We start from the raw sequence: 15,533 nt of genomic DNA on the forward strand, positions 1-15,533 counted from the left end.
TACCCCTTGTCCTATCACTACAGTCTCTAATGAAGAGTCCCTCTCCAGCATCCCTATAGGTCCCCTATAGGGGGCCTTGTCTGTTATCCACCAGTGACCTTCACAGGAACAACTGGAGCTACCTAAATCATGACTGAACTATACTGAGTTTTTACACTATTATGTTTCAGCACACACAGAGCACAGCAGAAACTCAAGAGCCAGGCAGGTTTCTAGGTATGTTTATTAAACCAGGAATGCCCCTGCACAAGTGGTAATCAGAGAACAAATACCATTATGTGATTGTTTCTTCAGTGAAAGTTTAGAGCAGTTCATTACATGCAGAGAGTTTATTACTGCCTCCATTCTTTTGGAGTGACTCTGCCCACAGGTGAGAAGCCCCACTCAATGTCAAGCTGTGTAAGCACCTGCAGGAGGATAAAAACCAGGATTATTAACTTTGAAATCAAAGAAACCTTCTGATAGAGGGCTGTTTCTATTGTTTTCAGAATAGATTTCTTGTATTAGAATATGACATCTTCTAATAAAGCAAGTGGAATATATTTATATTGAGTAATACTTAAATAATTCAGTTTTCTATTTAAAAATGTCTAGCTTCAAAACAAAATCTGGGATGTAAACCCCCATCACCATACGATTATTTTCATCTAGGGTTTTTTCTGACAAAAGCTCTACCTGTGTAGCTTAGAAGTCCCAAGTTAAATGGAGAACACTTGTGTTTCTACTATGGTTTAAAAACAAGCAATAGACTGACACAGACATTCATGAAACATCTCAAAATCAAAATAGGAACTAACACAACTTTCATCTCTACCACATTAAAATATTAACTATTAACTTACATAAAAAACTCCTAAATTCTGACCATGTAAGTTATTTCAAACAAGTAAGTCCTTCTGAAACACAACTGCTTCCAAGTTTACAGGAGCAACCACAGCAGAGTGGTGAAAAAGGGCACTCACGTATCCCCAGACAGCAGTAAAAACAACGGCTCCACCAATGAGCACCAGGTTTCCGTGTTTGTCGTGGAAGTCAGGCTCACGTTTGCGATGAGCTTGTCTGACTGCAGTCTGCCGAATGCCTCGAGCTAATGAATGTTGAAGAGAAACACAGGAATCAACTAAAATACACATCCAAGCCATTCACATTCCTCATCTCCCACCACCAGAGGCAAGCGGAAGCATTCAAAAACTTTAAGCTGAAAAACAAATGAATCTTTTGGACTTGGAGCTTTGGAATGATTCCAAACCATAGGATATACAGAAAGCCTTGCATTGTGTTTCACCTGTCCCAGTTTCTCTCTGGAAAGTTCTCTCTGAATCCTCTAAGTTACTTTTTCCATTAATATGCTTTCTTTGGGCCCTCAGGGTGGAAATTCAAGTACGCTTTTAAGAATGAATACGTACTTGTTTGCTGAGCACTTAAAAGTTTCAGACTTCTGTATGTACCTATCTGTATTGTCAACATGTGTACCTAACATAAGCATCTTCAGGATGAAGCTCACCATCAAAGTAAGGAGTTAAGGGCTGTGGATATATGGACCTTTCTCATTCCTCCATGATTTTTGAAGGGAGATGAAGAAAAGCAGCAATAATGATGGAACTTAATTAATAAGTTCAGTAATATAGTTAATATACATATGTGTTACAGTGAATATACAGGTAGTATGGTTAAGTAATATAGAACAATAGAGGAGGATATCTGCAGGTCAGAGAGGGTATGATGTACATTATAAAAGGTACACTCATCAAGGAGAAAACAATGAAGAATCAAACCACCAGCTTCAACACACAAAGTCTGTTTAGCAGTTTTGTGCTGCATTATCTGAGACAGTGATCTGTGCATAAAGAGACATCACAAAACACAATCTTCAGTTTCGGGTCAGTGGTTCACAGTTACCCAACAGGACTAGGTAAGATGATGGCAATACCCATCACGCTCTGTGAGGCTGAACAAGGTAGGATATTTAACGGGAAAAAAAAAGAAGTTTAACTACGTAATAAGAGAAACACTGCTGAGGAGGTTTATTTTAGGTGCGAACTAAGCACATCATGAACCAGAACCAGATTTGGGTTAAGCACTGGGGAATCTGTCCCTGAAGAGGTGACTTTACCCTTGAAGTCTAAGGGCCGGTCCCTGACTACACCTTGTCACCTCAGGCTACCAGCCCTCGCTGTGCCTTTAGCAGCTATGAAAGAGGAAAAGCGCCGAAGAAGGCAACCCCAGGTCAGCTCAAATGAAAGCAATCAGGGGATAAAAGAGGCAGAAAGAGCAAACAATGAGCAGCAGGCACGGACGGCGCTCTCACGACCGTCACAATCGAGGGGCAATCCTCAGACCCCCCCCCCGAACGAAACCTCCCGCTAAACACCCCCAGGGCTCCAGTCCTCCTCCTGCCTTACCGGTGAGGTTGAGGGCAGCCCGAGCCACGGGGAACATGGTGAGGAGCGGGGCAGGAGCCGCGGCGGCCGGCAGCAGGTACCCTTGGCGAGCGGTGAAAAACAAAATGGTCGCGCCGGAAGTGGCCGCCGGGTCGCGCCGCCAGCGGAGCCCTGTGGGTAACGGGGCCGCGCGGTGCCGGCGCCTCCCCGCGACGGCTGAGGAGGGGAGCTCGGGAGCCCGGAGGAGCGGGCGGTTCTCGCCTTCTCTCCGGGTTACAGGCTCGGAAGCGCTTCCCCCGACGGGCTGGGGAGGGGAGCGGCGGCCATGAGCAAAGCACTAAGAGCGTCCCGGCAGCGCCTGCTATCGCAGTGTCAGGATGGCCGAGTGGTCTAAGGCGCCAGACTCAAGGCGGTGTAAGCCTTCCCATAGCGGGGTTGGGTATTCTGGTCTCCGTATGGAGGCGTGGGTTCGAATCCCACTTCTGACACCACTTTTTTTTTTTCTCTTTATTCCCTTCTGTCTGTGAATTTAAACTCATAAAAAAGACGAAATTGCAGAAATCGGACATTTTAGCACAAACAGAACCTGCAGCGAGGCGCGCGGCTCCCGAAACCATTCCCACAGTGCGCCCGAATAGAGAAACAAAGCGGCAGCATAGTCTCGATGTTCTTAAAGGCGATTTCCAACCTAGTTGATTCCATGATTCTACGACCGCGTTTTTCTGTGCCGATTTAAAGCCCATCAACCCGGCTAATTTCCCAGGCGCGCTCAGCGTTTTAACAACCGTTTTAACGCGCGGCCCAACGACATACGGGTGTAACACTCAGCAAGCGTACATCTCTGGGGGAGCTGCTGCGTTTCCCCGCAGCGCTGCAGCCCCCCTCCCTTCCCGGGGTACCCCTGGCAGCTCCAACACCCGCAGGCACCGAGGGAAGCCCGCTGGACTCCTAACGCGCGGCGCAACGTGGAGGCGGGCACCGAGGGGAGCTCCTCACTGGCAGCCACCGCCCTCCCTGCTCGCTCCACCAATCAAGCGGTTCCATCTTGCCTCCCTCCTATGGGCTAGCGGCAACCCGCGCTGCTCGCAGGCTCAACGAATCGGAGGCCGGCACCTCAGCCAATAGGAAGTGTACAGGCGGGGCCGCGCTGCCGGTGCCCGCCAATGGGTGCGGAGCGGTGGAGCGGGGCGGTCATGGCGGCGCTGCCGGTGTTGGCGCTGGCGCTGCTGCTGTGCTGGGGCGGGCCGCAAGCCGCCGGGCAGAAGCGGAAGGAGGTGAGGTACCGCCGGGCAGCGGGAGCTGCTCGCACCGGGGCGGGCCGGTCTGCGGCGGGCTCCGGCCTGGGGCGGTCTGGGGCAGGCCCTGAGCCCGGCCTGGGGCGCGGCGGCTCCGAGCAGACGCTGAGGGGAGCCCGCGGGTGGAGGCCGTGCGGAGCCGGTGGTTCTTGGACCCGTGCGGTTCTAAGGCGCTGTTGGTTTTCGAGTGCCGTTAGCTGCAGACCTGGCCTTGTAAGAGGCACTGGAGGAGCGTCTCTTTCCCGCCGCGTGGAGGGCGCCGGGGGACTGACGCCCGCCGTGGTAGCGGCGGTCCGTGATTGTAATCGCAAAGGTGCCCCTTATTGCCACGCACCTGACTCCAAGGGTTGGAAAAGGGCCCCATATATATACTTGTGTCGGTTGCCAGGGAAAGACGAGTAGTTTAGTATTTACCCTGAAGTATTTACCTGAAGAAGGGTGTTATTAAGAGCTAGGGAAGTAGTTTGTGAGTATAATATTTGGAGGATTCTCACTTACCTAATACTTGTTTGTACAGTGTTGGCTCATTGTTAAAGACGAGCTTAGTGTTAAACACTGCTGAGTTCAAATGTGTACTGAAGCCAGGTTTTTCCAGCAGTGCTGGAAATTAAATGTTGAGCTTGCTCCCAGAGTGCTTCCATCTCCGGTGCATATGTTTGTTATATGATAACAGTGATCCCGTTGCCACCAGGTTTTGAAACCTGAATCAGAGCGTGATGCTCAGTACCAAATCAATACTGTGGAGTGATCTGGGCAGTTTGTACCTCTGAAAGAACAACATGAGCAAGTACTAGTGAGCTGACAGTCCTTATCATGTGTGATACTGGGTGCTTAAAGGCAAAGAGCTGGACCTGCATGTGTTAGCAAGTGGTTAGAGTAAGTTAAAACTGAAACAGGGGAAGTTTAGATTGGATATAAGGAAGAAGTTCTTTACTGTGAGGGTGGTGAGGCACTGGAATGGGTTGCCCAGGGAAGTTGTGAATGCTCCATCCCTGGCAGTGTTCAAGGCCGGGCTGGACAGAGCCTTGGGTGATATGATTTAGCGTAAGGTGTCCCTGCCCACGGCAGGGGGATTGGAACTGGATGATCTTAAGGTCCTTTCCAACCCTAACTATTCTATGATTCTATATTAACGTGACTGCCACAAAGATCTATAAATGCCTTCAGGAATGAATGAAGCATCACATCCTGGGGTTGGTGCTCTTATGGAATCCAACGCAGATGTTTATTATGTCAATCTAAAAACCTTCAAGGTTGTACTATGAGACTATACCCCCCCCCCCCCCCCCAGCCCAACAGAACCCAGCAGTGTTTCTCTGCCTTTGGTTTCAGATGGTGTTATCAGAAAAAGTGAACCAGCTGATGGAATGGGCCAGTAAAAGATCCGTTATCCGCATGAATGGAGACAAATTTCGACGCTTTGTGAAGGCACCACCCAGAAATTACTCGGTGATTGTGATGTTCACTGCTCTCCAGCCTCACAGACAGTGTGTTGTGTGCAAGTATGGGCTCCATTTAGTCCTACGTTAGAGCTTGAAATCATCTTATGCTTTGGCAGAATCAATTGAAGTGTAGGATAAAACTTTCATGTACATGGGAGGAATATACTACACTAGATATTTATGGTAGGGCTATCTTTGCAATCCAATGTGTGGGAATATATGAGTAATGTGTATGTGAGAAAGCAACATAGTCATGAATTAGTTATCTCCCTCCTAAAATAATTGTTGCTTTGCAGAAACAATATTCACACTGATAGGCTTCTGGAGGGGGAAAGGGAGGGTGAAAACAACTTCTCTGATATGAGCTGCTGGAGAAATGCTTGTAGAATTACTGCTGGCCACGCAGCCTGAAAGTTGCTCTTAATGAAGATGTTGATTTGCACTTATTTAAGGATCCAGCATAGTGAAATTGTAAATAACCCTATTATGGCTTTCATGTGTTAATCTGGAGGTGGCAGAGATCTGTAAAAGATTACTTTTATACCTAGTCAGTTGATATTAGTTGGTTTCCCATCCTCTGAGCTGGAGGAGAGGGCACATCCCTGCTCATTTCGGTGTTCTGTGGACTAATAAATGATGAGCTGCTGGGTTCTATTTCCATTAGAAATTACCGCTGCTTGTGTTCGTGGTCTTAACAGAAACTTGCTCTTGCATTTAAAAAATCAGTGGTGCCAAATGCTTCACTTTATTGTTAGACGAGTCTCTGGCCTTAAACCTTTTCTTTACCACTAGAAAGTGAATATAAGGGCTTTTGTGATGCACCCATGAATGGGGTGGGTGGCTACAGCTCCCTCAGCTGCTTTATAACTTGTGTTGTGAACAAACATATGACGCAGCCTCTCACTTGGTGTGTTTTACAGGCAAGCTGATGAGGAATACCAGATTCTGGCAAACTCCTGGCGATATTCCAGTGCATTTACCAATAAGATTTTCTTTGCCATGGTAGATTTTGATGAAGGCTCAGATGTGTTTCAGATGGTAATGTCATCTTGCTCTTCTATCGACACTATGTAACCAGAGTTATTAAATTGTAGTCGTAGATCACATTAATTCATTAAAGTTCATTATAGTTTTGCAAACCTTAACTCTTGTTTTTAAGGGATTATTAATCCTATTTAAAACCTACACAATTTAGGGAATGATACTTTATTAAATGGAAGCTTTGGGACTGGAGAAGTGGAGAGGGATGTCTTCTTCTTCTTGTTCAATTTTCTCAAAGTGTTTTATCAAAAATTCATTCATCGAGCTATGGCCTTTATAGATTATTGTGCATATTCCTATTGTGCAGATTGCTTTCCCACAAGTAGTGTTTAGAGAAGAAACAGGTTAAAAAACCTGAAATGCTATGGGAAAAGCAGTGTTGGGAAAAAACAGACCTGTATTTTGTAAGCAACTACTTTTACCTGTTATAATCTCCTCTTAACTGGTCTGAATCTTTTGATCAGTAGCTATAGATCTGAGTACTACCAAGGAAATGTCAATCGCTTTTAGAAAGTACACTCAATTGTGTTTTAAAATACAAAATCGCCTATTCAGAAGTAACAATTTATTTCTAAGACAGCTAGAACAGCTAGTGACTGAGCTAAAAGAAGGCAGCATGGATCACGAAAGGGAAACAGCAGGAATGTAATACAGCAATACAGGAATACTACTGTGTGCTGCCCCTATTCTTTTTTTAAGTCATTGTCAGTGAAATCTGTTTATTGAATAGTTACTTTTTCAGATTGATTTAGTGACGATGTTGCAGGATATAAATGGGATAGAATTGTGTTACTAAAGAGACCTTTCGTGGTGCTGTAGCTTCTGTGAATTTTCTAACTACAGCTAAACATGAACTCTGCTCCAACCTTCATTAACTTCCCTGCTAAAGGGAAGCCGAAACGGGGTGACACGTATGAACTTCAGGTGCGGGGCTTTGCAGCTGAGCAGCTCGCTCGCTGGGTGGCTGACAGAACTGATGTCAATGTAAGTATGTACAGCCTTTCACCATCACCACCTCTGCAGCACTCCTTTGCTATGCAATTCCAGCTATGAAATATGTCTGTGACTGTGGCTAACAATTTACTCTTGGGTACTCTAAAAAGTTCTTGTCTACAAAATCTAGTTTTGGGCACATGACTGCATCTTTAAGTTTCCTTACATTCTGCATTCTAATATTTGTATAATTCTTTATTAGATATGATGGTAAAACTCATCTTCCTTCTCCCTTTTCTGTTCTTCTGTTAGCAAAACTGTCTTTAAATTATTAAATAGGTAAAGGTGTATGAAACTGAAGTTACAGTGACAGGGGAGGAAACATTACTTACTTCCCAATTCAGACTTGTTATCTATTGCTATTATGTGTGTGTTGGTATGGAGATATTTTGTTAGCAGAAGTGTGGATATAATGTATAATCTCAATAAGGGAACATAATTTACCTTATTTTCACTTCAGATTCGTGTGATAAGGCCACCAAACTATGCCGGGCCGCTGATGTTGGGACTGCTGCTGGCTGTCATCAGTGGTCTCGTGTATTTGCGTGGAAGCAACCTGGATTTTCTGTACAACAAAACTGGCTGGGCATTTGTTGCTTTGGTGAGTAATTGTAACCCCTGGCTGCCTGTTGGCATTAGTTTTGTAGCAATTCAGGTCTTAAAAAGCTTTTGTATTTAAAGATGCCTAAACTTGGTAGAGAAAAATGAGGTGTGTTTTGTTTTACTTTTTGGTAGTTTAATATTATTTGATCCCGATCTTTCCAGCCCAGTTAATACTTGATTGGATGCATTTTACACAAATAAAAGGCAGGACACTGCTTAGCCTAAGATTGTATTCCAGTGTGTTTTGGTATGAAATGAAAAGAGATTGGGTAAACACACCAAATAATAATTATAATAAATCCGGGGTAATGGGTTAAAACTTAAACAGGGGAAGTTTAGATTGGATATAAGGAAGAAGTTCCTTACTGTGGGGGTGGTGAGGCACTGGAATGGGTTGCCCAGGGAGGTTGTGAATGCTCCACCCCTGGCAGCGTTCAAGGCCAGGTTGGACAGAGCCCTGGGTGCCATGGTTTAGTGTGAGGTGTCTCTGCCCATGGCAGCGGGGTTGGAACTGGATGATCTGAAGGTCCTTTTCAACCCTGACTATTTCTGAGTATTTCTTCTTTCCTTTTCAGTGCTTTGTGTTAGCCATGACATCAGGTCAGATGTGGAACCACATCAGAGGCCCACCCTATGCTCATAAGAATCCTCATACAGGGCAAATGGTGAGTCTTCATTTCCTTTTCTACATTTCTGTTGTATTTCTACAGGATGAGGCTAAAAACAGGGAAGCCAGAGTGCAAATCCTGTTCTTGTCTGCATTTGTTTCTATGTCAGTGAGGCTAACCTCTGCTGCAGTGAGCAGGGCAAAGCAGAGATGTGCTGATTAGTTCAGAGAGGATCTGTCTTCTCCTCCTGTATACCTGTAAAAGAGAGGTGTGTGGAAACTTTGATTATTCCAGTAATCACAGAAAGCTAAGAAGGTACTAAAGTAATGCTGTAAAGAAGATAGAATACAGAGTAACCAATAGTATTTACTAACAAGTTTTTTGTATGCAGGAGTTCCCCCCCTTGCTTTACAACCTAAGGTAAGTGTTTCCTGTTGTTCTCCATCTCTCCAAAGGCAAAGATATGTTTTGGAGGAAGCATAATGACAGTGCTTTTTTGGCTTAGGTTCTGAGGGTAGGTAATTTTAAAATTACCTGATCTCTTCCATTTCTCTGACCTCCTATGTATCTTTTAACCATTCCTATTTGTTTCCATGTTTTCTTTTCACGATTTATTTACCTGAGACATCTGCCTTCCTCTGTCTTGTCCTTATATTGATCTCTAGTGATGAAGAGACATGATAGTTCTAAATTGCTGACAGCAAAATAAAGTTGTTTGAGTCTTGTATGCTAAACTGCCCTACTGCTGAGGCAATTTCATGTTTAATCTGGCCTCTTTAACCCATACCCCATCTAATGACATCCATATAAAACATCTTTCTTTGAGAGTCTTGAGGTAAATGAATGTCTAGTGACCTTAGTCTTATGAAATCTCATTCCTGGGAGAAAAATAATTTTAACATCACTTGGAATATACTGATCTGTACATAATGAAGAATGTGAAACGCTGTAAAACCAGTCAGAATGTATCGAGAGCATTGCATCTGTCAAGGTGCTTCAACATCACATCCTGGCTTTTCTCATGGATTTCACTCAGAAGGGAATTAATTTGGTGAAATGTCCTTTCGTGCCCAATTAGGTGGGTCAGGACCTCTGTATTCCATAATACGTGGATCTGCTTCTCAGGGATTCAAAAATGGTATTCTTCCACAAATCGCAAATTTTCTGTTAACCCAGCTGGTTAGTGAGCTGTTAATGTGAATAAAACCAAACCTGCTTACTGAGTGCTAGGTCTCTGTTTTAAATGTTTTCTTCAAATGCTTCCTTTTATTTCTTCTGTTTACATAATTCCTAAGCCTTTCTGAGACTGAGGAATGCTATTGCTAGTGATGTTCTTTTCATGGTATGCCATGAAAAAGGTTTCAGGTACTTGGAGCCAAGTAAGTAGGGTTTGCATACAGATTGAATAGAATGACCCTAAGCTGAGGAGCAACATATGTAACCTAAGAATCCAAGTCAGGGAATGGATCAGACTTGGATCATAGTGGGTGCAGGAGGGTGTGATTATGGCATTTTGCTCTCCTGAACAGGGGATCTGGGCCATGTGGATTGTAGTTACACTTGCCCTTACAATCTGAATGGTACTTTGGGCTGATTGTGCCTGTTAATAGCAGAAGGTTTTTTCATGCTGACCCAGCTCCCCCAAATCAATGGTCAACAGATAAAATTGTTCATGTTCCAACTTCTGTTCATCTCCAGAGACAGTGCAGCACCCAGTTCCAAGCTCTGTAGCTGTTGTTAATCATGTCAGAGTCGATTCCAGTCTTTTCTAAATTCAGTTACTCTTTGTCTCTTACAGAGCTATATCCATGGAAGCAGCCAAGCCCAATTTGTGGCAGAAACACACATTGTTCTTCTGTTTAGTATCCTTCCTGCTGAGAAGCACATGGCTGGTGATGAGTTTTCTGTTAGCTTATGCTGCTGCCTTCTCTATGAGTGTGCTTTGTCAAAACTTGAAGCTGTCACCTGATACTGATGCAGAAGCTTGCTGAGTTGACAGCTATGCTTTTTCTATGCCAGTGATCTTTAAGTTGAATAGAAAAGTGTTTACTGCTTTCTCATCACTTTGTTCTGTGCTTAATGACTGTACTGAATACAGGGTTAAAGATGTGGATCTCTGGAATCATAAGATTCTTCAGGATAGCCCCAGTTCTCTGTGCATGTCTCTTACCCTTCCAATCTCACTCACTTAGTTCTTGCTTTGGTGTTGAATTCCTTCCTCTGTTACTGATCTTTCTTCTTTTATTTCTTTGCTTACTTTCTTTTCTTTAATCTTACCACTCATTGATGCTAACAGTTCAGGGTTTTTTCCATGCCAGTGTTATGCCATCAAGAAAAGCAAGTGGAAAATTGCAGGTTGAGAGCTTTTGCCTTTCTCCTTTGTATAAAAATGTTTCCTTGGAGTCATAAGAATGCTCTCAAATTCAGTGTTCTTTTCTTCTGTTCCCACACGTGTGTTTTTGATCCATCACCTGTAAGTTGACTCATCTCTGACTCAGGCTTTTCTTGTCCCATCACCTGTGTCAGCCTGTGCATTCTTCTATCTTGTATTCAGGATTTTTAAATGTTATTTAATGTTTTTTTTCTTGCAGCTGCACAGTCCCAAGTGGTCACATTTTGCAGTACACAGGCACACAGAGCAGCAGACTTACTGCCGGCACATCATTTCAAAACTTCACCCAAACTACCTGTCCTCTTCACTGCTTGACAACAATTAACAAGTCCCTTTGGTTGCAACAAGTGCTCTTTAACAGAGTGACTCTTGTTTTATCTTGTTCTCTTGTTTTATCTATGGAAAATCCCAATTTCAGCAAGTGATGCTTAGGATTTCTGTAATATAAAGTAAGCAATTGATGTTTAAATATGCTGATGATAAAAGAACTTTACTCTCTTGCTGTATCTTCATTATCAATTTTTTTTTTTTAACTTAAAACATCCATTTTGAGGGGAACTTCTGATCTTTTTCTAATTCTGATGGACTCAGTCAAATTCAGCCTAGAAACTTGCTGTTAATTTGTGTGATTGCAATCTATCACATAATGGAGCCAATCTACCCATCGCTGAAGGCATTTAAAATGGTAGAGGTTGGCCAGGTTCCTGGAAGTTGCAGTCACTTTTCTCTTGTGCTGAAGGTAGACTACATCTGAAGTGGAAAGGTTTCTTAATGGTCCCACTGCAGTCAAATATAAACGGTTCTCATTTCAGAAGGAGAATTAATCCTGAGCATCTGTATGGAAATGGAATGAAATCTTTACAAGTTATGTCTTTTGTTCCACTGGATCCACTGCTTTTCTGGGATTCCTTCTCTGCAAATACCTGTCAGACAATGTCTGCCAATTGTGCTTCCTTAACTGTACAAGCTTTATTTTTGTTTTAATTGTTCAGTTCTAAGACTGAAATATTGCTGCTTGAAATATATGAAGCTTAAATACTGCATGCATTTATTCATTCTGTTAGCTGAGCAAAATGCAGAAGTTGAATTTTGGGGAATTTCCAGTGAAGCAGAACAGCAGTACGAGTGGACTGAGCTCTCTGGGAAGGAATTCTGTTTCATTACAAGCTGAGATAACGCATGTGTGGTTTTAATTTTGTGTCAAGGTCTACTACACCTTCCAGTTTATATTTTAGTCTTTGCGTATATTTTCCCTTAAAAGTTGTCCTGATGAATGCTTTTCAGTTGCTTCCCCTCTCAGTTGCTGCTCTGGGGGAAGTCTTTAATTTTTCCCATGAGTTTTAATCTCTTAGTATGATGTGGGAGCTGAATTTACGAGATTTGGAATGAGTGTATTATGTTGAGTCTATTTATTTTGCTGATTTAGCCTTAAACAGCGTTCATAGATGGTGGTGTTACCCTAGGAATGGTCTTCCTTCATGAAGCGGCTACTTCTGACATGGATGTGGGGAAAAGAAAAAGTAAGTTATGGACACTTTTCTCTCAAAGAGGAGGCATATTCAGTGAAGATTTTTGATACACTGTTTAATAGTAATGCTTTTGCATTGTGGGTTTTTGTACATTTCCCAGCTCTAAGCAGAGGTGAATCGCTTTGCTCTTCAGCGGCATTTGGAGTTGCTTAGCACACTGCGGGATAAACTCAAAGCCTTTCTGGGAGATGGGGAGGTATAAAGATGCTTTGCAGCATTTTTCTAGTGAGGAAGAGAAGGGTCTTACTTTCTCTTACAGCAATAGTATAAAATTGATTTACAATAGGAATTTGAAAGAAAATGAGTATTCATTTACTTGTTCTCAGTGACTTTAATGGAGGTCTCGTCTGGCCAAACCTGTAACTATTACAGAATGCTTTTGAAAACCCCAGTTGCTGTGGTGTTTTCAGGACAGCTGTCACAATAACTGAATCCTGTTCTGCATCTCTTGCAGTTATGTGTATTGCTGGTATTGGCTTGGTGGTGGTGTTCTTCAGCTGGTTGCTCTCTGTCTTCAGATCTAAGTACCATGGCTACCCATACAGGTATGTCTCTTCTGCTGCTTCAGTCATTGTTTTCCTGTGCATTAAAGATCATGGGAGTTTCCTTTTCATGCCATTACATGCTATGAAATATTTCTATTTTCATAGTGACATCTGAGCCAATTTATACTGAAAACAAGTATCTCCCCCACTCTATTTTTCCTCCATGTTTATACTTTTGATTATTAATCCTTATTTGTAAGAACAAGGAGGCTGGCTGATGCTTTAAAACTGCATCCATTTTGGGATTTTGTCTGTAAGGAGTCTAACACTATTAATTGACTGTTTAATATATATATGAATGGTATAGATATCTTCTGTGGTTTTATTAGGTTTTATGCATTTTGAAGAAATAAATACACGTTGAGGGATCAGCTTCTAACCATAGAGTCAGAGAATCAACTAGGTTGGAAAAGACCTTTAATATCTAGTCCAACTGTTTACCCTAGGACTGTCAAGGCTACCACTAAACCATGTCACATCTCAGCTTCTGCAGAGTTTGCTTTGTCTGGAAGGCTAATCCCAATGGCAACTTTATCCCCTTTCTATGAGAAGTCAGTTCTTATTTACAAATATCTAAATAATAAAACTTGTTATTTCATAAAGACTTTCCTCAAGACCAGGAGAGAGCTAAACTTATTCCCTGTTTAATAACTGGTCAGCTTTTATTCTGGTCTGTTCAATGGTCTTACATACTTCTGCTAACTTTGTTGTTGATAACATTTAGTTGTCTTTGCTTTTGAGTTACTAGAAGATGCTTTTAAACAACTTCTCCACAGCTGCTTATCTCATAGTGGCATCAGGCCCAGTTTCTCATTCTGGTTTTCTTGGCCTATATGAAAGCTAAGTGGAATGTTGCACATCTTGTGTGTCTTACTAATTTCTTATTCATGAGAATGTTTGTTACTTTGTTCCTGCAGTTTCCTAATGAGTTAAAGGATTCCAGAAGCTGTAACATCAGAAAGGTGGCAACTCTGAAACGTCATGTAATGGAATGGAAGAGCTAAATATGTATGGTTCGTGCTACCTCTCTTTATACTGAATGAGATAGTTCAACACTGAACCAAAGACATGCAGTGCCTTACATGTAACAAGCAATTTGCTCTGAAGGACACAGAGTGTTAAGATGCAATCTCTTTTCATAAGCTTTACATCTTCTTAAACAACTCTGCTTCTAGTGAAATTCAGAACTTAATGCTTAGAACTACATTTTCATAGACTAACTAGAAACAGTACTTTAAATTCTATTGGGTGACTTGATCTCCATATGTTTCTTTTTCCCTTATGACTTCATTTCCTGTTAGTGCATAGCAGGTGACATAGTGTCTCTGTTATGCTTTTTCATGGCTGAGAAAACATCTTCATGTACCTGGAAGTCTTTTCCTTTGGTCTGTGTGCAACCCTTGGTGCATACTCCAGATTCCCATGTGGAATGTGCATATCCTAGAGCTGTATCTCATTTTTGAGAAGAGTACTTATCTGCTGTATGAGGCAAGAGGTTGTTTCACAGATTCTGATTCGCGGAGAGAATTTTCAGCAGCCAGAACTGAGTTAATGCAATTATTCATTAGAAACTTTCTTTGCCAGATGCTGAAACTGCAACATTTTGGTTGCAAACGTTGGCTCTGAGCCAAGAGAAAATATACTGGGCAACATTCACACTTAAAAATACAACCCAGACCTCCAAAGGCAGCTAACTCTGTAGCCTGAGTTAAAAGTTGCCAACTGGCTCTCAAGTTCCTGCTCAGAGCCCTGGCAAGCCAGGAGGTATCAGATTTTTGGTCACCATCTAAGTTCTTGCATCCTCCATTTATCTCCTCTGAGATTTTATCCTTGGAGAGGATGTGGGAGTGGGCAGAGATATCTAATCCCACAGTAAATACTGTTACTCCCAGACAGATTTGTTTGCCTTACAGTCAATTGTATGTGCTTTTTGCTCTCTCCTTTTGTTCTCTTATCTCACAAAAGTACTTTGCCTTAAGGAGTCTTGAGTGGAAGACATAGTGCCTCAGCCCAAACTGTTGTGCAGTTCAGCACTTGTACTACAGGAAATCTTACAACCTCATCAGTAATACTTCCTTCCGCAGGCTGTGGTGGCCTTGGAGTTCACTAGTCAGAGGAAAATATGATGAGACCTTTATCTCCTGCTTCTGCCTCTCCCCTTTCTGAAGGGGTTACAGAATTTGGGTGCTTTAGATTGGATCTGGGGAAGGACTAGATCATTCAAAGTAGAATGTTATTCTTACGCAGTTTTGCTGAATTAACACACATCTCAAGTGCCTTAACTTCACTAATGTAGTTATGTGATGTTTCAACTTGTTGAGATGCATTTTTCTGTGCCATACAGAATGGCAGGCCTTAGTGGGGTGGAGAAATTGTGTGCCTGGCTGCATTTTGGATAAGTTTCAATAAAATTTTTTAGTCTAATCCATGCTCCTGTGTCTTTTGAACTTCAGCATAAACCAAATCAACTTATTTTATTCCATTATTGCTTCAATGTGTTGTTAAGACTGTCTGTATATAGTAAATAATCTGAAGTGGACTGGATTGTTAGCATATATGTATGTTTATTCAGGAAATGGCTATGTGAGAAGATCTCTAGTATTGACAACTTGCAGCATAAAAATTGCATGGTTTTTACTTGCTTTGACAGCTGTCCTGAGGTGAAAATCTTGGCTTCCTGGAGTCCTAGACATGTCAACTAATA

At 42.5% G+C, this 15,533-nt stretch overlaps 2 protein-coding genes and 1 non-coding gene across 3 annotated transcripts; 2 read left to right on the forward strand and 1 right to left on the reverse strand.

Annotated features, from left to right (window-relative positions):
* Positions 1 to 205: 205 nt before the first annotated feature.
* LOC134174743 (cytochrome c oxidase subunit 7B, mitochondrial) lies at positions 206 to 2,565 on the reverse strand. The gene is made up of 3 exons (XM_062639969.1): positions 2,403 to 2,565; positions 963 to 1,087; positions 206 to 407 (listed from the first exon to the last, which is right to left on the reverse strand). Exons 1-3 carry the CDS (start codon positions 2,437 to 2,439, stop codon positions 333 to 335), a joined length of 237 nt encoding a protein of 78 aa, XP_062495953.1. The 5' UTR covers positions 2,440 to 2,565; the 3' UTR covers positions 206 to 332.
* Positions 2,566 to 2,752: 187 nt separating this feature from the next.
* On the forward strand, positions 2,753 to 2,869 carry TRNAL-CAA (transfer RNA leucine (anticodon CAA)). Its single transcript has 2 exons — positions 2,753 to 2,790; positions 2,824 to 2,869. It is a non-coding gene; the product is annotated as a tRNA-Leu (tRNA).
* A 628-nt stretch (positions 2,870 to 3,497) lies between these two features.
* MAGT1 (magnesium transporter 1) lies at positions 3,498 to 15,253 on the forward strand. The gene is made up of 10 exons (XM_062640211.1): positions 3,498 to 3,655; positions 5,009 to 5,178; positions 6,039 to 6,156; positions 7,003 to 7,143; positions 7,613 to 7,753; positions 8,331 to 8,420; positions 10,162 to 10,225; positions 12,201 to 12,275; positions 12,739 to 12,829; positions 13,747 to 15,253. The coding sequence occupies exons 1-10, from the start codon at positions 3,545 to 3,547 to the stop codon at positions 13,760 to 13,762; spliced, it is 1,017 nt and encodes a 338-aa protein (XP_062496195.1). The 5' UTR covers positions 3,498 to 3,544; the 3' UTR covers positions 13,763 to 15,253.
* Positions 15,254 to 15,533: the final 280 nt, after the last annotated feature.

The sequence above is a fragment of the Pezoporus occidentalis genome, unplaced genomic scaffold, assembly GCF_034315485.1.
Source record: "Pezoporus occidentalis ecotype Australia unplaced genomic scaffold, CSIRO_AGI_Poc_V1 ctg63, whole genome shotgun sequence".
Taxonomy (NCBI): domain Eukaryota; kingdom Metazoa; phylum Chordata; class Aves; order Psittaciformes; family Psittacidae; genus Pezoporus; species Pezoporus occidentalis.